Genomic DNA, 24302 nt, shown 5'->3' on the forward strand with positions numbered 1-24302 from the left:
TCAGTGTGAGCCTATAGTCCCAACTAAAGAGGCTGAGATGGGAGGACCACCTGAGCCCAGGAATTCAAGGCCAGCCTATGCAAAATAGTGAGACCATGTCTCTAAAAATAATAATAATAAATAAAAATACATATTTCAAAGCTGTGTAGATATCAGGAATACAGATTCAGAAAATTTTTTATAATAGCTAACAACGCAGAAATTGGTAGGTTTCCAGATATTATTAAACAGATAGATTGTGCATAGTTGTGTGTTCTCAGGTGGTTAATATTATATGCTAATTTAAAAGCTGCACTACATAACAGTTATTTTTCAATTATACAGGGATACTTTGGAGCAGTTGGTGCACTTCTTGGGCTGCCAAATTTCAGCTAAAGCATCAGGTCTCTCTCTCTGCTAATAAATGTCATCCAAGAGGAACTAAAACCAGAGGCATTATTACTGCATTGTTTGTCACTGGGAACCAAAGGATAGAAGAGTAGCATAAGCTGCTGAATGTTGCCATATTAAAGGAGAGAATTTGGTAACGTGAAGTATTTCTCATTGAAATGCTTTCCCTTTTGTATATGGCCAGTGTTAAATCCTTAAATGCAATACAGCCTCTGATTATTGAGCTTCCTCTTGAAAAGATTTTTTAATTTTATGTAGCCAACATTGCAGTACTGTATGCTCAAACACAAATCTTAAAGTCTCGGAAATGTTTAGCTTATGAAAATAATCGACTCTGAATATTTGTTACAAGTCTGTTTTATGTTTTGATTACTAGTGAGCAGAAAATAACATACCCTGTATCCAAAATTATTGAAATGGCAATCAAAGATGATCATTTTTATGTGATTTTAGAAATGTTAAGGCAATACTACTAATTATTGTAGGTTTTTTTTTTTTTTAACATATCACCCAAAGCATGTATGTGATCTTTCCCCATAAGTATCTTTTCTCAAATGCCATAATTAACTGAAATACTATTATTAAATTTTCATGAGAATTCTGAAATGAATCCTGGGAAATACACGTTTGGTGATGTTGCACTTTCTGTATTTTACAGGAATTAGTCAGTACACGTTGAAATGTTTAACATTTTAAGATTGGAGGCTTAATTACTGGGAGTCGGTCCAATGAAGTCCTGGGACTATTGTAATGGAATTTGATTTGAGTTCACTGTGCTCTTTTTTGTTTGTTTGTTTGTTTTGATCATATGTACATTAGGAGCTTTTATTTTAAAACAACCACAGTAACATTAATAATAGAAAAATCATATGGAAATATTCACAATCTAGTCACTGAAAAATGGGAAAACTTCTACCATGCCTTATTATCATCTTCGCTGTTTGAGGAGCCAGAAATAGAGGTGCAGTTAGAGAAAGGTCACCTTTTCCAACAAAACCCACTCCATAGCCATGTGGATTTTTATCCAAAGGCTCAACCACCAGCGGGAATGGTGAGAACTGATAACTAAAATGCTGTTACTGGCAAGGGTTTGAAATGTGTAAGAACCTAGGAGGGAAAGGAAGATTGAGCAACATAGGAAAAGGGGAAGAGAGGCTGTCACCAAGGTCCAATCTCCATTTATAAAAATAGTGCAAAACCAGGAGTTGATTATAGAAGTGCCCATGATCCATGGCAGGAGTAAATCCCTCCACCTCCTCTAACTCTATGAAAACTCGAGAGTTGGAGCAAGTCTTCCATTTGCTTCTTATCCCCTTAAAATAATGCCTTCCACTCCCCCACAGCCCCCATCAAAGGAGCCCCTGCAAGACGCCAGCACGCTCTGATCTCACTCTTTCCTATTCCCCTTGCCTGAATCTGGAGTGGGGTTGAGCCCTCTGCCCTCATCCTTAAGATTTAGGAAGTTCTTTCCCCAGCTGTCTAACTTGGAAAGGTAGATGAGTCTGAATTTTGAAGTTCCGAATGCAAATTCCACTCAGCAGACGCAGTGTTACTTATATACATAGGAATAGTGGGATGAGTTTTATTAGATTCTATCCAAAAGGGTTTTTTTCCTCTTATTTCCTCTATGTGGGAAGATGTGTCTTGGGCAACTTGATCAGTATCAATGGAAAAATGATAGGCACTACAATGAAATGGCAGGATGCCAATATGAGATCTTTCAGGAATAATAAGAAATACAGTTTGTTTGTATAAAATAAACTAGCTCAAATAAGAAAGTTTTTCAAGGACACTGATAGTGTTCATTTTTAAGAGGTAGTTCTAGAACCACGCTGTCCAGTACAGCGCATTTGAAATGTGGTTAGTCCGAATTGAGATGTGCTCTTAAGTGTAAAATATACACTGGTTTTTGAAGACTAGGGACAATAAAAGGTTAAATATCTCCTAATTTTTTGTATTGATTACATGTTGAAATGTTAACATTGGAAATGTTGGGTTAAAGAAAAATATACAATTAAAATGAATCTTAGCCGGGCGTGGTGGCTCACACCTGTAATCCCAGCACTTTGAGAGGCCAAGATGGGTGGGTCACCTGAGGTCAGGAGTTGGAGACCAGCCCGGCCAGCATGGCAAAACCCTGTTTCTACTAAAAATACAAAAATTAGCCAGGCGTGGTGTACACCTGTGGTCCCAGCTACTTGGAAGGCTGAGGCAGAAGAATTGCTTGAACCCAGGAGGCGGAGGCTGCAGTGAGCTGAGATTGTGCCACTGCACTCCAGCCTGGGCGACAGAGTGAGATTCTTAGCTCAAAAAAAAAAAGAATCGTCAGTTTCCAGGTTTTTTTAATGTGCTTACTAGAAAAGATAAAATTACACATGGTTCACGTTTTATTTCTACTAAGACAGCACTGTTAAGAACATAGAGCTTTGAGGCATTGTGGTATTAGAACCAAATCTATTTACCACAGTAAGCTTACAGGGAGTTACTTGAGATCTTAATAAAAAATTATAATCTTTGTCAGCCTTCATTATGATTTTGTGTTCTTATTATTCCAGTAATTCTAGATTACATATGGGAAAAGCAAAGAGCCACAGTGGTGAGATGGTTGCTCACTTTACGTGCACTTTAGCAGGTAATTTCAGTTTAAAAGGACAAAATATATGAACCATAGTTCCACATTAACCAAAGTACAGTGATGAAATAACTTAGACTCTGACCATTCTATTTTTCCTTCAAGATTGCCCTAAATTTATAGATGCTAATACAGTATTTGCCACAGGTATAAAACTTGTAGTTACTATCATTCAATTAAGATTCTTATCTGTACAGATATACAAATCAGAAACTTTTAAAATAAATTGAACTAATGGAACTTTGGCTCAAATATTTAGTCACTACAATGTAAGCATTAAAGCAAGGAATACGAAGTCATTGCAGGGTTTTAAAATGGCTACTGACTGACATGAATTCAAAGTTTCAGTCTAAATTCTAAAAACTTACCTTTACATGCTTTTCCTCCTAAATAACCACTCTTATCATTCCTAAATTCATGTCTTTAGGTGAAGAAAACTAAATTTTAAGTACTTAAGGCTGGGTGCAGTGGCTCATGCCTATAATCAAATATAAGAACTTGAGTGTAAAATTTGAAAACTACATGGGGAAATGTCTTTATCATGCATCTCTAAGTCTACTGAAAACTCTGTTAAGTAAAACTGTGGTCTGTAAAAAAAAACAAAAACAAAAAAAACCCATAGTGATACTTACCTTGTGTAATGTAAACAATTTTTTAAGCTCTTTAAACAAAGTACATCTAGATTTACTGGTAATGTATAGAAGTCAATTTTATCCCCAAGCATTTCTACTTCCTAAACCATTAATTAGCAAGAGACTCAAACAACTTCACTAAACTGTTGGACCTCCAGTGTTAACTTGCCAACATAAAAATCTGAAAAACTTTGTAATCACTATCAAAAATACAAAAGAGAGAATAAATTCCTAGGTAAAAGGATTTACAAATTTTGGAACTATTATGCTTTTGTTTACTAAACATTGATCCTTATAGTAATTCTGCAGTATTGCCTCAGACTCCCATAAAGTTTCAAAACAGCTCATCTATTAGATTCCTGTAACATTTATTTGGGGTAAATGTGGTTTTGTTGCTGTTATTCATAATAGAATAAAATATTTAGCTTTGATGGTTCAGATGTAATAAAAAGAAATAACTAAGTTTGGGCCTGAGATAAATGTGGTAAAGCAAGAGCACAGAGATGCTGTAATGATGCGTGAGTTTTAGAGCATTACCGAGGACCTGAAAACTTGCTGCCAAGGACACTTTGAAGGTTTTGTTGACTGGAAGAAGTGTCTCTGGAATCCCACTCCTAGCTCTTTTCTTGAATATTTGAAAAGAATTAGATAAGGGCCATGGGGACCCAGGTCACCCCACCTCTTCTATTCAGTTTGGCTACAACATTGGAGTCATCAGTGCTCCTGAGACAATCATATAGGACTTTCTTGATTACACTTTGAAAGAGAGGTTAGAAGACTCTCCCTCTGAGGTGTTGCTCATGTCCCCCTGGCCCTTGTCTGTGGCCATCTTCCCCAATGGTGATATGATTGACTCCTTTCTCTTGCACTCTTTGTCAACCACTTTGGCAGGTGCAATTCAATGCTTATCATCAATTTGTTGGCTATCAATGGTTGCCTTATGGGATTCTGCAACAAAGCTGAGTTGGTTGAAATGCTGATCCTGGGCCACTTGGTTACTGGCTTGTAATGCGGACTCTGCACAGGTTTTGTGCCCATGTACATTGGAGAGATCTCGCCTACTGCCCTTTGGGGTACCTTTAGTGCTCTCACCCAGCTGGGCATCATTGTTGGTATTCTGGAGATCCAGATCTTTGGTCTGGAGTTCATCTTGGGGTCTGAAGAGCTATGCCCAGTGATACTGGGCTTTACCATCCTTCCAGCTGTCCTATAAAGTGTAGCCCTTCCATTTTGCCCTGAAAGTCATAAGTTTTTGCTCATTAGCAGAAAGGAAGAGTACTAATGAGATCCTTCGGCAATTGTAGGGGACTCAGGATGTGTCCCAGGACATCCAGGAGATGAGAGTGCTAGGATGGTACAAGAAAAGCAAGTCACTACACTGGCGCTCTTTAGAATACCCAGCTACCGACAACCCACTGTCATTTCCATCATGTTCCAGCTCTCTCTGGAATCAATGTCTGGAATCAATGTTGTCTTCTCTTTCTCAATGAGAATCTTCAAGGATTTGCAGGTGTTGAGAAACCAATCTAGAGATTAGTGCAGGAGTGGTTAATATCTTCTTGACTGTAGTCTCTCTTTCTGGTTGAAAGGGCAGGAAGGACTTTACATATGATAGGTCTTGGAGGGTGGCGTTTTATTCTGTCCTCATAATTGTTTGTTATTAAAGAATGAGTATGGTGGGATGAGCTTTGTAGTGGGGCTATCTTGGTCTTTGTGGCCTTCTCTGGAGTTGGACCAGGCCCCATTCCCTGGTATACTGTGGCCACACTCTTCAGTTTGTAATAGCAGTGGCTGGTTGCTCCAACTGGACCTCCAGCTTTCTAGTTGGATTGCTCTTCCTGAACAATTATTATCTAGTTTAAGTGTGTTGTTGCTTTAGGGTCATGGCATGCTTATATATGTCTATTACCATCTGACCATGATACTATGCCAAGTTCTCTTAGGGGACCTGAATCTTTCCAGTAGATCACATTTGAGATAGTATGAGTCCACTGGGCACAGTTCCCAACAATCCAAACATACATACTTCACTGAAGCAGATCTAATAATTCCATTGACTTCATTTCTAAAATTGGACTTTGAGCGGCCAATTTCTAAGGATTAAAAAGAAACTTTAATGCATTGTAGACCTCTCTACCCAGAAAACCTTTGTAACTTTTGGGCTTAATTTTCATTCCTAAAAAATCTGGTAACTTTTTCAAATGCAAGGAGCACTGTCAGTTTGCTGTGAGACTAGGCAAAGAACACAAGATATAGAATCTCCCATCACCACCACCCTGCCGCTGCGAGAAGATTGCCTTTTAATTAGAGACTTTTAAAACTAGTACTTTTTAAGTTCTACACTCATCTTTTCCAAAGACTAAGTCTATTAGTAAACTTGCCATGTAATTTGACATGGCAGTTCCTTGCTCAACTACTCTAAATAAGTTGGAAATTAGGTGGTATCCTAGTTTGGGTAAAGTCAGTGCTATTGCCTGTAATACACTTGGTAATTGAAAGCCCGCCCTTCAAGTGGTTAAGATTATTTGCCAAATATTAGACTCTATAAAAACTTCTGAGTTTTTTTTGTTTTTTTTACCTTTGAGTGTACATGTGATTGCTATAATGTGAATACCACTTCCTGAAAGACTGTTTCTGTAAGCATAATGATGTAGCACAAAGTGAAAAGATTTTCCTCTTATTCCAGCAGTATTCTTGCCTTCAAAGAGTAGTCTATTACATATTGCCTTGATTTTTAAGGTTGCGTTTTTGGATGAAAAGCTTAACTGGATAGTAATTTCCATATGTTCTTTATAACCACTCTGTATATTATAAGCAAAATTTTTTCATATTTCATTGTATCTTTTTCTGTTAAGCACTTTATGCATTTTAGTTTATTGCATTTGAGAATGTAGTTTAGAAATTCTTTCACTTTTTAAAGCCATGTGAAAACTGATAGAGGATAATGAAAATGAGTGTACATTATTTTGAATTTAACTGTTTTGTGGTGTGTGTAAACAAAACATTAGAAATATATTGTCTTTTTGTAATAATACTCTGACCTCACTTAAAGTGATCTGCCATGAGGTATCAATGATCAAGTTTATGTTTATTCTGATACCTAAGGAATTCAGCCAGCTTTGTTTCAATCATCAGATAATCTCAGAAAATAATGTGTTTTACTTATATTACTGCCTCTTGTCAATATTTAAGAGAATAATTGTCTTCTGGTTTCTACTGAGCCTAGTAATAATCACTGAAGACCTAAAAAAGTGAGTAATTCTTTCCTTCTGTTAAGAGTATTTGGATAGCCCATTCACGATAATGATGGTGTGAAAATGAATCATCCCAGCTTTTCTGACATAACTAAATTTTGAATAATTAATTTCCACTTCCAAACAGTCCAAATGTTTTCTTAAAGCAGTCACTACTATTTGCATTAGTCCTGTATATTCAGTGAATGTGAGGTCATGTTTGGTATTGTATTAAAAGTAGTAGTGTTAGGCCAGGCGCGGTAGCTCAAGCCTGTAATCCCAGCACTTTGGGAGGTCGAGACGGGTGGATCATGAGGTCAGGAGATCGAGACCATCCTGGCGAACACGGTGAAACCCCGTCTCTACTAAAAAATACAAAAAACTAGCCGGGCGTGGTGGTGGGCGCCTGTAGTCCCAGCTACTCGGAGGCTGAGGCAGGAGAATGGCGTAAACCCGGGAGGCGGAGCTTGCAGTGAGCCAAGGTCCGGCCACTGCACTCCAGCCTGGGTGACGGAGCGAGACTCCATCTCAAAAAAGAAAAAAAGAGGTAGTGTTGGTGACTGGTCTTGCCTCTTTGAACATTATTTGGTTTGTTATGATGAAAAATGAGTCAGTTTTCAGGGTCCTGAGAAAGTTGCTTCATTCATGGCCGTGTTTGGGATAACTAATTTTTTTTTTTCAGGTATTTGGTGTCATGTTTTGGAGTTAATATTTAGTGCTTATATAATTTTAAGTTATTACTTAATTTTTATTGTTATATATTTTATAGGTACTAGGTATTGGATTCTCACCAAACCAGTAGAATGGCGTTCTCTCTTAATATGTCATTGCCTGTAACGGCCAGGTAGATATACCTTAAAGTAATATGAAAGGTTTTATATGTATATTAAAATGTTTGTACTTTTAAATCTGTAAAGGTTATCTGGCATTTTTACTGTGTTAACTTCAGAATTATATGGGCATTATGACTTTTTCATTGTACAAAAAAAATTATTCATAAATGTTGGAATACAGATGTTCCTTGACTTATGATAGGGTTATGTTCCAGTAGACCCATTGTAAATTGAAAATACTGTAAGTTGAAAATACATTTAATACGCCTAACCTACTGAACATCCCAGCTTAGCCTAGCCTACCTTAAATGTGTTCAGAACACTTAACGTTGGCCTGTAGCTGGGCAAAATCATCTAATACAAAACCTATTCTATAATGAAATATTTAATATCTCAAGAGTATTATACCACATATCGTTAGCCCAGGAAAATATCAAAATATGAAATTTGAAGTACAGTTTTTACTGAATATGTATTGCTTTTGCCCCATTATAAAGTTGAAAAACCGTAAGTCAAACCATTGTTAAGTCGGACTGTTTGTGTTACATATATTTGGGATTTTTTAGTGGCCCTTTTTAAAAAGCTGTTTCTTATTTCTCATCATTGTGAGTGGGGATAGATACAGGAAGAACCACATCTCTACTAAAAATAAAAAAAATACCCCAGCTTATTGGCATACACCTGTAGTCCCAGCTACTCGGGAGGCTGAGGCAGGAGAATCACTTGAACCGGGAAGCAGAGGGCAGATCATGCCACTGTACTCCAGCCTGGGCAACAGAGTAAGACTCTGTCTCAAACATGAATGAATGAATGAACTATTAGCTGATACTGGGATTTCAGGTACCACAGTTCCTGTTGAAAGATATGTTTGGGGTAAATCAATTTTTTTTCTTGTAGAATTTCAGTGTTTTTGCTGCAACTGCCACTAATTTTGCGTTTGAAAGAACAAAGAGGAATGTATTTTTCAAAGGAGTGAATGAGGTTAAAATCAAGATTTTGAATGGTATAAATATGCAACTAATTCAATTGTAGGATATAATTAAATTTTGTATTTCTAAACATCTTTCTTTCATACATCTCAGTGCTTACAGTTCCAATAGCTTTCCAAGAAAACATTTCCATGTTTGCATAATTTGTAAAGTATATATAAATAATGTAAAATAATTTGGGATTATCTCAACTTTATATTGTATGTCTGAATTTCATCGATATCATACCTGGCTCAGTCAATAGTTGTCACAGGTATTAAGCCATTTTGGAATTTACCACTTTTTTCTGTGGAACCTGTTTTAGTTTAGTTTACAGCATTTAGAAATAGAAGGTAACTTTATAGAAGTAACACCAATATCCTAGTCTGCTTGTCCCTAATACAATTAATAGTATTAGGATGTAAGTGATAATAAGATGGTTTTTATTATTTTTTGGTACACTGTACTTTTATTTTTATTTAAACTACAGCTAAAAACTGACTTTTTAACTAAAATTGAATGGCATTTATCTTAATGACCAGTTATTGACCAAATCGTACTCAGAAGATGTTATTATGTCCCAGTAACGAATCCTTTAATTTGAGGATTAATTTGACTTCCACGTGCCATTTCGGTGTAAATTGCCTTATTCTGTCTATTACGTTATTCTTGTCAAGTCTAAGCTTTATCATGTCTGAATTCTTTTAACACTGAATCTGTGATGTAAAAATGTATGATGTGCTACAAGTTTTATTCATAATAAACTAAGTTATAGCCTATTGTAATCTGTAAAACATTTCTTGTAAATTACCTAATTTATTTTTTCATTCATGTACAGTTTCTTATGTAAATTTGAAAAATGTTTGCCATGGCACATTCTGTAAACATTCCCGTATTCTTTTCCTTAATGCTTATTTGCATGAAGGTAACCTGGGTTTTGCTTGTTTGTGTTGGATAACCATTAAGCCAACTTCAGTATCTCTGCCTTTTTTCCTGTAGTTTAACCGTTTCTAATTTTGTTCATATTCTAAATAGATGTTAGAATCATACTTTTTATTTTCTACTTAATAAATTATCTAAGTTGTTTACTATGTGTCCCTTTATTATTTACCTTACATATTCCTACATTTTCACTTCGATTAAATGCATGGTTGTGGTTAATTCCGTGAGAGCAAGAACTTTGTAAAGTCTTGTTCACCTCTAGATCCCCAGTGGCACAGAGAAGGCATTGATGACATTTAAGACTTGGATTTATTAAGATGTGGAAACTTTCTCCTCCGAGACCATGTTATCCCGCATCAGAAAGGAATGTTGTTGGCTTTTTGGTTTTGAGTTTGTTTGTTTGTTTTTGAGATAGTCTCTTTGTTGACTGAGCTAGTGTGTAGTGGTGCAGTCATAGCTCACTATAGCCTCAGCCTCCCAACTAACTGAGACTACAGGCATGCACCACCGTGCCTGGCTAGGGTTTTGTTTGTTGGTTAGGTGTTTGTTTTGTTTTGTTTGTGGTGTGTGTGTGTGTGTGTGTGTGTGTGTGTAAATGGGGTTTCGCCATGTTGCCCAGGCTGTTCTCAAACTCCTGGGCTCAAGTGATCCACCACCTTGGCATCCCAAAGTGCTGGGATTTCAGGCTTTGTGGAGTATGTGAGATGTTTTGATACAGGCGTGCATGTGAAATAAGCACATCATGGAGAATGGGGTATCCGTCGCCTATTAAGTTTGTTTAAAAAAATCATCTTAATACGTGAGGCAGTAAGTCGGAAACTTGACGGCTGTGTTTTCAAATTGTATGATTGTCGTGGCTCCAGGCATAGTTTTCAGATCATAGTGTCTTTTCTTGGAGTGTACAGGAATGGTTGAAAACATGAACATGACTACCATGTGACATGTGAAGTACATATCCTTTATTAAAAAAACTAGCAAGAACTACGATGAAAAAAATCTAAGATCTGGACTAAAGGAGAACATGATGCAGTATGGAAGAGATTTGAGATGTAGTTTAGCTACTCAAATGTAGAAGTACTGCTTCCACAAGCACTTAGAAATAAGCTCCTAAAGAGCAAACATTCAAGGCTACACACTTAAGTCTTTCATTTAAATAAACTTTCCAAGGAGGGAAAAGTCTGTACTGGAGTCAATACACAGTGCTATATAAATTTTAAAAGCGGCCAGGAGCAGTAGCTCACACCTATAATCCCAGCACTTTGGGGAACCGAGGCAGGTGGATCACTTGAGGCCAGGAATTCGAGACCAGCCTGGCCAATGTGGCAAAACCTCATATTTACTAAAATTACAAAATTTGGTTGGGTGTGGTGGCGCACACCTGTAGTTCCAGCTACTTGGGAGCCTGAGGCATGAGAATTGCTTGAACCTGGGAGGTGGAGGTTGCAGTGAACCAAGATCGCGCCACTGCTCTCCAACCTGGGCGACAGAGTGAGACTCTGTCTCAAAAAAAAAAACTTTGAAAGCAGGATGTCTACTTTCTATGATACAGTCCTTAATGAGTGTATTGTGTATTGAACAAACCTTAATATTTCTGCATCTAAAATCTATTGATCATTTTCTATGGTAATAGTTTATAAGTTCCCGTTTTAAGATATTATGCATCTGGTTTTGGTAGGTGGAGAGGAGTTTAGGATTTGACTTTTTCCCGAAGTAAACCTGGAAAACCTGACTAGCTCCTGGAACTTTACATCCTTTTCATAGAAAATTGGTACTTTTGGCCGGGCGCGGTGGCTCAAGCCTGTAATCCCAGCACTTTGGGAGGCCGAGGCGGGCGGATCACGAGGTCAGGAGATCGAGACCCTCCTGGCTAACACGGTGAAACCCCGTCTCTACTAAAAAATACAAAAAAAAACTAGCCGGGCGCAGTGGCGGGCGCCTGTAGTCCCAGCTACTCGGAGGCTGAGGCGGGAGAATGGCGGGAACCCGGGAGGCGGAGCTTGCAGTGAGCCGAGATCGCGCCACTGCACTCCAGCCTGGGCGACACAGCGAGACTCCGTCTCAAAAAAAAAAAAAAAAAGAAAAAAAAAAGAAAATTGGTACTTTTGGATAGTTTTTAATGTTACCCAGAGGTTAGCCATACCCCAAAAGTGCAGTTGACCACATGTTTAGGTAAGTAAGTGCTCATCCCCAGCCAGGGCTTTAAACATAATCTTCAGTTTCTGGAAACAGTAGCAAAAATTACCAAAACTATGAAGGCATATTCTTTTTGATTTAAGCCCATTTTGCTCATTTTCTTCTAGCAAGAGTTTGGAGTCCAGCTACCCCAGATTTCTTTGAAAACAAAAAAAACACAAAACATTAAATGATACCACTAAAAGAAATCAAGCACCTGGCCGGGCGTGGTGGCTGATGCCTGTTATCCCAACACTTTGGGAGGCCAAGGTGGGTGGATGAGGAGATGGAGACCGTCCTGGCTAACACAGTGAAAACCCATCTCTACTAAAAATACAAAAAATTGAGCTGGGCGTGGTGGCGGGCGCCTGTAGTCCCAGCTACTGGGGAGGCTGAGGCGGGAGAATGGTGTGAACCTGGGAGGTGAAGCTTGCAGTGAGCTGAGATTGCGCCACTGCACTCCAGCCTGGGTGGGCGACAGGGCGAGACTCTCTCAAAAAAAAAAAAAAAACAAGCACCTGAACTTGAAAGAGTAACTTGGCCCTCCGTATCTGTGAGTTCCACATCGATGGATTCAGCCATGCGTGGATTGAAAACATTTGAAAGAAAAAATAATACAACAATAAAAATAATATATGGGAGCTTGGTGAGAACACATGAACCCAAAGAGGGGAATGACAGAAACTGGGGCCTACTTGAGGGTGGAAGCTGGGAAGAGGGAGAGAATCAGAAAAATATCTATTGGGTACTAGGCCTAGTAGCTGGGTGATGAAATAATCTGTACAGTAAACCCCTGTGACATGAGTTAATCTGTATAACCTGCACATGTACCCTGGAATCTAAGATAAAAGTTTAATGCAAATAAAAAATACAGTATAACTATTTGCAATGTATTAGCTATCATAAATAAGGATAATTTAAAGTATATGGGAGTTCCCTAGCAAGCAGACTCAGAATAAAAAAAAAAAAAGCATATAGGAGGATGTGTAGGTTATATGCAAATACTATGCCACTTTATATAATGGACTTGAGCATTCATGAATTTTGGTATCTGCAGAAGTTCCTGGAACCAATCTTCCATGGATAGAGAGACAATTGCATGTTACATAGCAGCTTTTTTAGTTGTCTCATTTTAACAGTTTGAAAAAAATATTCTGACACCTTGTGTTTTCAGATTTCCTAAAGCACCTTTGCAGGTTTTCGGGACAACCGTTTATTCAGAAATGATTCAGTGAATTTGTAATTAATCTTGCTGATTTTGGTTTAGTTTTGGGTTTGGACCTATTTATAATAAATGTTATTGAGGTATGACTTATACAATAATCATCTAACTGTACATTTAAATAAGTTTGATAAATGTGTACACCCATGTAACTACCACTCCAAGGTATCTGCATCATTCCAAAAAGTTCCCTTGGCCTCCATCCTAGTCACTCCCCTCCAATCCCCATCCCTAAGCACCCACTGATTCGCTCTAGATAAAATTTGTCTTTTCTTTTCTTTTTTTTTTTTTTTTTTTGAGACGGAGTCTCGCTCTGCCGCCCAGGCTGGAGTGCAGTGGGCCGGATCTCAGCTCACTGCAAGCTCCGCCTCCTGGGTTCACGCCATTCTCCTGCCTCAGCCTCCTGAGTAGCTGGGACTACAGGCGCCCGCCACGTCGCCCGGCTAGTTTTTTGTATTTTTAGTAGAGACAGGGTTTCACCATGTTAGCCAGGATGGTCTCGATCTCCTGACCTCGTGATCCGCCCGTCTCAGCCTCCCAAAGTGCTGGGATTACAGGCTTGAGCCACCATGCCCGGCCAAATTTGTCTTTTCTAGAGTTTTTATGTAGATATGTAGACTACATAAAAAGTCTTACGTAGACTAAAGTTTGTCTTTTCTGGAGTTTTTATGTAAATGGACCAATACAGTAGATACTCCCAATCTCTCTTTCTCTCCCAGCCCTAGACTTCATAGAGCTACTGTCTACTTTCTGTCCCTATAGATTTGCTGTGGTATGTACTCTTGTGTCTGCTTCCTCTCAGCATAATGGTTTTGAGGTTAATCCATGTTGTATCAGTACTGCATTCCTTTTGCTCATTAATAGTCCTTTGGATGAATATACTACAATTTGTTTATCCATTTGCTTGTATATTTACGTGCAAGTCTTTGGGTGGACCTGTGTTTTAATCTGGGATAAATAGTGAAATTGCTGGTAACGCTGTAAGAAACTGGAAAACAGTTTCCAAGAGGTTCCATTTTACATTCTCTCCAGCAGTGTCTGAGAGAGAGTTCCACTTGCTCTGTATCCATGAGTATTGTCCATCTTTTAAATTGTGGCCATTCTTACTTGTGTGACGTATTGTCTGTTTGTGGTTTTAATTTGTGTCTCCTTGATTACTGATGACATTGAGCATCTTTTCAGATCCTTATTGGCCTTTCATATATATCTTTTATAAAGACAAAATCTTTTGCCCGTTTTTCATTGAGTTGTCTTGTTACTGACTTGTAAGATTTCTTCATATATTCTAGTTAGAAGTCCTTCGTTGGATATATATTTGAATAGTTTCTCCAAATTTATGGCTTATCTGTTTATTTTCTTAATACTATTTTGAGGAACAGAGCTTCATCTTGTTGAAGTCCAGCTTCTTATGCTTATCCTTTTTGTGTCCTAAGAAATCTTTGCCTAATCAAGATCATGGATATTTTCTCCTGTTTTATTCTAGACAATTTGTAGTTTTAATTTTTATCTTTTTTTTTTTTTTTTTTGAGACGGAGTCTCGCTCTGTCGCCCAGGCTGGAGTGCAGTGGCCGGATCTCAGCTCACTGCAAGCTCTGCCTCCCGGGTTCACGCCATTCTCCTGCCTCAGCCTCCGGAGTAGCTGGGACTACAGGCGCCTGCCACCTCGCCCGGCTAGTTTTTTTGTATTTTTAGTAGAGACGGGGTTTCACTGTGTTAGCCAGGATGGTCTCGATCTCCTGACCTTGTGATCCGCCCATCTCGGCCTCCCAAAGTGCTGGGATTACAGGCTTGAGCCACCGCGCCCGGCCAATTTTTATCTTTTAGCCTATAATCAGTCAATCTTTGGGTATGGTATGAGGTAAGGGTTCAGGGCTTTTTTTGCATATGGATTTACAGTTGTTTCAGTATCATTTGTTGAAAGTATCCCTTCTTTTTGGTTGTGTGGGTCCAGGAGCTAGAGGAAGACAGGGAGGAAACTTGTGGGTGTGGTGGATATATTCAGTATTTTCACTGTGATACTTTCACATGGGCAGGTACATATAGCAGAACTCATCAAATGGTCTTTTTTTTTTTTCTTTTTCTCTGTGGCCCAGGCTGGAGTGCGATCTCAGCTCACTGTAATCTCCGCCTCCCAGGTTCAAGCAATTCTTGTGCCTCAGCCTCCCAAGTAGCTGGGATTACAGGTACCTGCCACCAAGCCTGGCGAATTTTTGTATTTTTAGTAGATACAGGATTTTACCATGTTGGTCAGGCTGTCTTGAACTCTCGACCTCAGGTGATCCGCCCACCTCAGCCTCCCAAAGTGTTGGATTATAGGCATGAGCCACTGTGCCCAGCCCAAATTGTCTTTTAAATATGTGTGGTGTATTGTACATTGATTATAACTCAAGCTCTTCTAAAAAGATACAAAATAAATATTTATACTTGTGTCAACAAATTCAATTCTCTTTTGACCCTGATTACGAAATTTATGATTTGACCCATTCTGGGCAAGCAAGTCAAACTAAATTATTGACATTCTGTTTTCTCTTGGGTTCATTTCCAATATGCTATTTTATTTATGTATTTATAGACAAAGTCTTGCTCTGTCGCCCAGGATGGAGTGCTGTGGTGCGATCTCAGCTGACTGCTACCTCTGCCTCCATGGTTCAAAGCGATTCTCCTGCCTCAGCCTCCCGAGCAGCTGGGATTACAGATGTGCATCACCATGCTAGGCTAATTTTTGTATTTTTAACAGAGACCTAGTTTTGCCATGTTGGCTGGTCTCGAACTCCTGACCTCAAGTAATCTGCCTGCCTTGGCCTTCCAAAGTGCTGGGATTACAGCCGTGAGCCACTGTGCCCGGCTCCATAATGCTGCCTTAGTCTAAACTCTTCTCAATGCCGTGAAGAAAAAATGTCCATCCTGAATCTTTTTTTTTTTTTTGAAACAGGGTCTCACTCTGTCACCCAGCCTAGAGTGCAGTGGCACGATATCATGACTCACTGCAGCCTCAAACACCCAGGCTCAAGCTGTCCTTCCACCTCAGCCTCCTGAGTATCTGGGACCACAGTTATGCACCACCATACGCAGCTAATTTTTTAAATTTACTTTTTGCAGAAATAGGGTTTATCTATGTGGCTCAGGCTGGTCTCAAACTCCTGGGCTCAAGTGATCTGCCCACCTTGTCCTCCCAAAGTGTTGGGATTACAGACATGAGTCATCACGTCCGGCCCTGAATCTTTTTTTTTTTTTTTTTAAGAGAGTCTCACTATATTGTCCAGGTTGGCCTCCCAACTCCTGAGCACAAGCGATCCTCGCATCTCAGTCTTCCAGCTAGCTGGGACTACAGGCATGCTCCCCCACACCCAGCTATCCTGAATCTTAGTCTAAGAGCAAGCTGCAAATTAGAGATGCCCTAGGATTTTTCATATATCAAGAGCCAGCGACCAACCAGGCATGGGAACAGAGAATCCAAGAGTTAGCAGGAATCTCACAGACTACTGAATCAAACTCAAGATTTATTTATAGGGAGGAAAAAAGGTCCAGAGAAGTCAACTAGATTGTCCTAAATCACACAGCAAGTTATTAACAGAACCAAAACTCAACCCTAGGTGTCCTCACCTCCATCTTAGTGCTTTTTTTTAATACCTTCTCTGTGTTGGACAAATGACATGGCACCAGAATGTTATCCAAATAAGTAATTTGGAGCTGGGCACAGAGGCTTACATCTGTAATTCCAGCTTTTTGGGAGACCAAGGCAGGAGGATTGCTTGAGCCCAGGATTTCAAGACCAGCCAGGTTAATATAGTGAGAACTTGTCTACAAAAAATTTAAAAATTACCTGGTGATGCCTGTCTGAGGTCCCAGCTACTAGGGTGGCTGAGGCAGAGGATCATTTGAACCCAGGAGGCGTATGTTGCAGTGAGCCCAAATTGCACCCCTGTACTCAAGCCTGGGCAACAGAGCGAGACCCTGTCTCTCAGAAATAATAGTAAATTTGGTTATAACAAGAAAGAGCAATCAGTACAGAAAAAGCAGGACAATTTAAGTAAATGTGGAAAAAATCAGAAAGATGAAAATATTAATGGGGCAAACTTGCCAATTAGAGGAGAATGTGAAATTTGAGTTTAAAAGGAAAACAAAGGCCAGGCACAGTGAATGTGAAATTTGAGTTTAAAAGGAAAACAAAGGCCAGGCACAGTGGTTCAAGCCTATAATCTCAGTGCTTTGGGAGGTCAAAGCAGGAGGGTCACTTCAGGCCAGGAATTCAAGACCTACACAGGCAACATAGCAATACCTTATCTCAAAAAAAAAAAAAAAAAAAAAATTAGCTGCATATGGTGGCACATGCCTGTATTCCTAGCTACTGGGGAGGCTGAGGCAGGAACATCGCTTGAACCCAGGAGTTCAAGGTTACAATGAGGTATGATTGTGCCACTGCACTCTAGCCTGAGTGACAGAGCAAGATCCTATCTCTTAAAAATAAACTACCATCTATGCTTTTTATAATATTAACTGAACAGGTTGAAATCAGAGAGTTCAAAAAAAAAAAGATTAGGCAAACACTAACCAAAGGGAAAACTTATGTAGCTATCTTATGACAAGAAGAATAAGCTGGGCGTGGTGGCTCACACCTGTAATCCCAACACTTTGGGAGGCCAACATGGGAAGATCACTTGAGCCCAGGAGTTCGAGACCAGCCTAGGCAGCGTAGTGAAACCCCATCTCTACAAAAAATACAAAAATTAGCCGAGACTGGTGGCACACGCCTAAACTTGAAGACAAATCCATCATTAGGAATAGAGTCATTATATAATTATAAAAAGTTCAATTAACCAAGAAGACAGAATTTTTAAGATACATAGGCAAGGCCAGGCGCGGTGGCTCACGCCTGTAATCAAAAAAAAAGGATACATGGGGGGGGCGGAGCAAGATGGCCGAATAGGAACAGCTCCAGTCTCCAACTCCCAGCGCGAGCGACACAGAAGACCGGTGATTTCTGCATTTTCAACTGAGGTACTGGGGTCATCTCTCTAGGGAGTGCCGGACAATCGGTGCTGGTCAGCTGCTGCAGCCTGACCAGCGTGAGCTGAAGCAGGGCGAGGCATCGCCTCACCTGGAAGCACAAGGGGGAAGGGAATCCCTTTTCCTAGCCAGGGGAACTGAGACACACAACACCTGGAAAATCGGGTAACTCCCACCCCAATACTGCGCTTTAAGGAAACAGGCACACCAGGAGAATATATCCCACACCTGGCCGGGAGGGTCCCACGCCCACGGAGCCTCCCTCACTGCTAACACAGCCGTCTGCGGTGATCTATCCGCAAGGCAGCAGCGAGGCTGGGGGAGGGGCGCCCGCCATTGCTGAGGCTTAAGTAGGTAAACAAAGCCGCTGGGAAGCTCGAACTGGGTGGAGCTCACAGCAGCTCAAGGAAGCCTGCCTGTCTCTGTAGACTCTACCTCTGCGGACAGCGCACAGCTGCAGTCCAACAGGGGAAAGAGCCGGGGCCAGTGCAGACACGAACGACTCTGTCTGACAGCTTTGGGGAGAGCCGTGGATCTCCTAACGCGGAGGTTGAGATCTGAGAACGGACAGACTGCCTGCTCAGGTGGGTCCCTGACCCCTGAGTAGCCTAGATGGGAGACATCCCCCACTAGGGGCAGTCTGACACCCCACACCTCACAGGGTGGAGTCCCCTGAGAGGAAACTTCCAAAGAAAGAATCAGACAGGTACACTCGCTGTTCAGCAATATTCTATCTTCGGCAACCTCTGCTGCTGATACCCAGGCAAACAGGGTCTGGAGTGGACCTCAAGCAATCTCCAACAGACCAACAGACAGTCCTTCTGACTGTCAGATGGAAAACTATCAAACAGGAAGGACACCTATACCAAAACCCCATCAGTACGTCACCATCATCAAAGACCAGAGACAGATAAAACCACAAAGATGGGGAAGAAGCAGGGCAGAAAAGCTGGAAATTCAAAAAATAAGAGCGCATCTCCCCCTGCAAAGGAGCGCAGCCCATCACCAGCAATGGATCAAAGCTGGTCAGAGAATGACTTTGACGAGATGAGAGAAGAAGTCTTCAGTCCATCAAACCTCTCAGAGCTAAAGAAGGAATTACGTACCCAGCGCAAAGAAACTAAAAATCTTGAAAAAAAAGTGGAAGAATTGACAGCTAGACTAATTAATGCAGAGAGATCATAAACGAAATGACAGAGATGAAAACCATGACACGAGAAATACATGACAAATGCACAAGCTTCAGTAACCGACTCGATCAACTGGAAGAAAGAGTATCAGCGATTGAGGATCAAATGAATGAAATGAAGCGAGAAGAGAAACCAAAAGAAAAAAGAAGAAAAAGAAATGAACAAAGCCTGCAAGAAGTATGGGATTATGTAAAAAGACCAAATCTACGTCTGATTGGGGTGCCTGAAAGTGAGGGGGAAAATGGAACCAAGTTGGAAAACACTCTTCAGGATATCATCCAGGAGAACTTCCCCAACCTAGTAGGGCAGGCCAACATTCAAATTCAGGAAATACAGAGAACGCCACAAAGATACTCCTCCAGAAGAGCAACTCCAAGACACATAATTGCCAGATTCACCAAAGTTGAAATGAAGGAAAAAATCTTAAGGGCAGCCAGAGAGAAAGTCGGGTTACCCACAAAGGGAAGCCCATCAGAATAACAGCAGATCTCTCGGCAGAAACTCTACAAGCCAGAAGAGAGTGGGGGCCAATATTCAACGTTCTTAAGAAAAGAATTTTCAACCCAGAATTTCATATCCAGCCAAACTAAGCTTCATCAGTGAAGGAGAAATAAAATCCTTTACAGATAAGCAAATGCTTAGAGATTTTGTCACCACCAGGCCTGCCTTACAAGAGACCCTGAAGGAAGCCCTAAACATGGAAAGGAACAACCGGTACCAGCCATTGCAAAAACATGCCAAAATGTAAAGACCATCGAGGCTAGGAAGAAACTGCATCAACTAACGAGCAAAATAACCAGTTAATATCATAATGACAGGATCAAGTTCACACATAACAATATTAACCTTAAATGTAAATGGACTAAATGCTCCAATTAAAAGACACAGACTGGCAAACTGGATAAAGAGTCAAGACCCATCAGTCTGCTGTATTCAGGAGACCCATCTCACATGCAGAGACATACATAGGCTCAAAATAAAGGGATGAAGATCTACCAAGCAAATGGAGAACAAAAAAAAGCAGGGGTTGCAATCCTAGTCTCTGATAAAACAGACTTTAAACCATCAAAGATCAAAAGAGACAAAGAAGGCCATTACATAATGGTAAAGGGATCAATTCAACAGGAAGAGCTAACTCTCCTAAATATATATGCACCCAATACAGGAGCACCCAGATTCATAAAGCAAGTCCTTAGAGACCTACAAAGAGACTTAGACTCCCATACAATAATAATGGGAGACTTCAACACTCCACTGTCAACATTAGACAGATCAACGAGACAGAAAGTTAACAAGGATATCCAGGAATTGAACTCATCTCTGCACCAAGCGGACCTAATAGACATCTATAGAACTCTTCACCCCAAATCAACAGAATATACATTCTTCTCAGCACCACATCGCACTTATTCCAAAATTGACCACATAATGGAAGTAAAGCACTCCTCAGCAAATGTACAAGAACAGAAATTATAACAAACTGTCTCTCAGACCACAGTGCAATCAAACTAGAACTCAGGACTAAGAAACTCAATCCAAACCGCTCAACTACATGGAAACTGAACAACCTGCTCCTGAATGACTACTGGGTACATAACGAAATGAAAGCAGAAATAAAGATGTTCTTTGAAACCAATGAGAACAAAGATACAACATACCAGAATCTCTGGGACACATTTAAAGCAGTGTGTAGAGGGAAATTTATAGCACTAAATGCCCACAAGAGAAAGCAGGAGAGATCTAAAATTGACACTCTAACATCACAATTAAAAGAACTAGAGAGGCAAGAGCAAACACATTCAAAAGCTAGCAGAAGGCAAGAAATAACTAAGATCAGAGCAGAACTGAAGGAGATAGAGACACAAAAAACCCTCAAAAAAATCAATGAATCCAGGAGTTGGTTTTTTAAAAAGATCAACAAAATTGACAGACTGCTAGCTAGACTAATAAAGAAGAAAAGAGAGAGGAATCAAATAGACGCAATAAAAAATGATAAAGGGGATATCACCACCGACCCCACAGAAATATAAACAACCATCAGAGAATACTATAAATGCCTCTACGCAAATCAACTAGAAAATCTAGAAGAAATGGATAATTTCCTGGACACTTACACTCTCCCAAGACTAAACAGGAAGAAGTTGAATCCCTGAATAGACCAATAGCAGGCTCTGAAATTGAGGCAACAATTAATAGCCTACCCACCAAAAAAAGTCCAGGACCAGATGGATTCACAGCTGAATTCTACCAGAGGTACAAGGAGGAGCTGGTACCATTCCTCTCTGAAACTATTTCAATCAATAGAAAAAGAGGGAATCCTCCCTAACTCTTTTTATGAGGCCAACATCATCCTGATACCAAAGCCTGGCAGAGACACAACAAAAAAGAGAATTTTAGACCAATATCTCTGATGAACATCGATGCAAAAATCCTCAATAAAATACTGGCAAACCGGATTCAGCAGCACATCAAAAAGCTTATCCACCATGATCAAGTGGGCTTCATCCCTGGGATGCAAGGCTGGTTCAACATTCGCAAATCAATAAACGTAATCCAGCATATAAACAGAACCAAAGACAAGAACCACATGATTATCTCAATAGATGCAGAAAAGGCTTTTGACAAAATTCAATAGCCCTTTATGCTAAAAACGCTCAATAAATTCGGTATTGATGGAATGTACCTCAAAATAATAAGAGCTATTTATGACAAACCCACAGCTAATATCATACTGAATGGGCAAAAACTGGAAAAATTCCCTTTGAAAACTGGCACAAGACAGGGATGCCCTCTCTCACCACTCCTATTCAACATAGTGTTGGAAGTTCTGGCTAGGGCAATCAGGCAAGAGAAAGAAATCAAGGGTATCCAGTTAGGAAAAGAAGAAGTCAAATTGTCCCTGTTTGCAGATGACATGATTGTATATTTAGAAAACCCCATTGTCTCAGCCCAAAATCTCCTTAAGCTGATAAGCAACTTCAGCAAAGTCTCAGGATACAAAATTAATGTGCAAAAATCACAAGCATTCTTATACACCAGTAACAGACAAGCAGAGAGCCAAATCAGGAATCAACTTCCATTCACAATTGCTTCAAAGAGAATAAAATACCTAGGAATCCAGCTTACAAGGGATGTAAAGGACCTCTTCAAGGAGAACTACAAACCACTGCTCAGTGAAATCAAAGAGGACACAAACAAATGGAAGAACATACCATGCTCATGGATAGGAAGAATCAATATCGTGAAAATGGCCATACTGCCCAAGGTGATTTATAGATTCAATGCCATCCCCATCAAGCTACCAATGACTTTCTTCACAGAATTGGAAAAAACGGCTTTAAAGTTCATATGGAACCAAAAAAGAGCCCGCATTGCCAAGACAATCCTAAGTCAAAAGGACAAAGCTGGAGGCGTCACGCTACCTGACTTCAAACTATACTACAAGGCTACAGTAACCAAAACAGCATGGTACTGGTACCACAACAGAGATATAGACCAATGGAACAGAACAGAGTCCTCAGAAATAATACCACACATCTACAGCCATCTGATCTTTGACAAACCTGAGAGAAACAAGAAATGGGGAAAGGATTCCCTATTTAATAAATGGTGCTGGGAAAATTGGCTAGCCATAAGTAGAAAGCTGAAACTGGATCCTTTCCTTACCCCTTATACGAAAATTAATTCAAGATGGATTAGAGACTTAAATGTTAGACCTAATACCATAAAAACCCTAGAAGAAAATCTAGGTAGTACCATTCAGGACATAGGCATGGGCAAGGACTTCATGTCTAAAACACCAAAAGCAACGGCAGCAAAAGCCAAAATTGACACATGGGATCTAATTAAACTAAAGAGCTTTTGCACAGCTAAAGAAACTACCATCAGAGTGAACAGGCAACCTACAGAATGGGAGAAAATTTTTGCAACCTACTCATCTGACAAAGGGCTAATATCCAGAATCTACAAGAACTCAAACAAATATACAAGAAAAAACAAACAATCCCATCAAAAAGTGGGGAAAGGATATGAACAGACATTTCTCAAAAGAAGACATCCATACAGCCAACAGACACATGAAAAAATGCTCATCATCACTGGCCATCAGAGAAATGCAAATCAAAACCACAATGAGATACCATCTCACACCAGTTAGAATGGCAATCATTAAGAAGTCAGGAAACAACAGGTGTTGGAGAGGATGTGGAGAAATAGGAACACTTTTACACTGTTGGTGGGATTGTAAACTAGTTCAACCATTATGGAAAACAGTATGGCGATTCCTCAAGGATCTAGAACTAGATGTACCATATGACCCAGCCATCCCACTACTGGGTATATACCCAAAGGATTATAAATTACTCTACTACAAAGACACATGCACACGTATGTTTATTGCGGCACTATTCACAATAGCAAAGACTTGGAATCAACCCAAATGTCCATCTGTGACAGACTGGATTAAGAAAATGTGGCACATATACACCATGGAATACTATGCAGCCATCAAAAAGGATGAGTTTGCGTCCTTTGTAGGGACATGGATGCAGCTGAACCACCCATTCTTAGCAAACTATCACAAGAAGAAAAACCAAACACCGCATGTTCTCACTCATAGGTGGGAACTGAACAATGAGATCACTTGGACTCGGGAAGGGGAACATCACACACTGGGGCCTATCATGGGGAGGGGGGAGGAGGGAGGGATTGCATTGGGGAGTTATACATGATATAAACGTCATGCACATGTACCCTAGAACTTAAAGTATAATAAAAAAAAAAAAAGAAAGAAAAAAAATGCATTTTAAAGCAAAAAAAAAAAACAAAAAAAATGCATTGTACTTACTGTTCAATTTGTCCTTTACAGAAATAAAAGAGATTTATTGCATGCAAAAAAAAAAAAAAGATACATAGGCAGTTAATAAGATAATCAGAAAATAAAGCTAAAATGGATAAACCTTTGTGACAGGAAAATGCTATCACAGTGGGAGATTACAATACCTCAATTCTTGATAGTTCAAGCAAACAAAAAAAATCGACAACAAGTAGATTTGAACACTCCAGTTTAGACTGCTCTAATG

The 24302-nt window shown here is 39.8% G+C and overlaps 1 protein-coding gene and 1 pseudogene across 3 annotated transcripts in view; both read left to right on the forward strand.

Annotated features, from left to right (window-relative positions):
• Nucleotides 1-3690, forward strand: part of PANK3 (pantothenate kinase 3) — a 28498-nt gene extending 24808 nt beyond the window's left edge. For both annotated transcript variants that reach the window (XM_033180341.1, XM_033180342.1), the window contains one exon: nucleotides 325-3690. In XM_033180341.1, the coding sequence (XP_033036232.1) occupies nucleotides 325-375 (51 nt within the window). In that variant the 3' untranslated portion in view covers nucleotides 376-3690. The remainder of the gene's footprint in view (nucleotides 1-324) is intronic.
• On the forward strand, nucleotides 1401-5761 carry LOC117066096 (annotated as a pseudogene). Its single transcript, XR_004430137.1, has 3 exons — nucleotides 1401-1441; nucleotides 2946-3022; nucleotides 4297-5761. The product of XR_004430137.1 is annotated as a solute carrier family 2, facilitated glucose transporter member 3-like (transcript).
• The last annotated feature ends 18541 nt before the right edge of the window (nucleotides 5762-24302 follow it).

The sequence above is a fragment of the Trachypithecus francoisi genome, unplaced genomic scaffold, assembly GCF_009764315.1.
Source record: "Trachypithecus francoisi isolate TF-2019V2 unplaced genomic scaffold, Tfra_2.0 Lachesis_group2, whole genome shotgun sequence".
NCBI classification, from domain to species: domain Eukaryota; kingdom Metazoa; phylum Chordata; class Mammalia; order Primates; family Cercopithecidae; genus Trachypithecus; species Trachypithecus francoisi.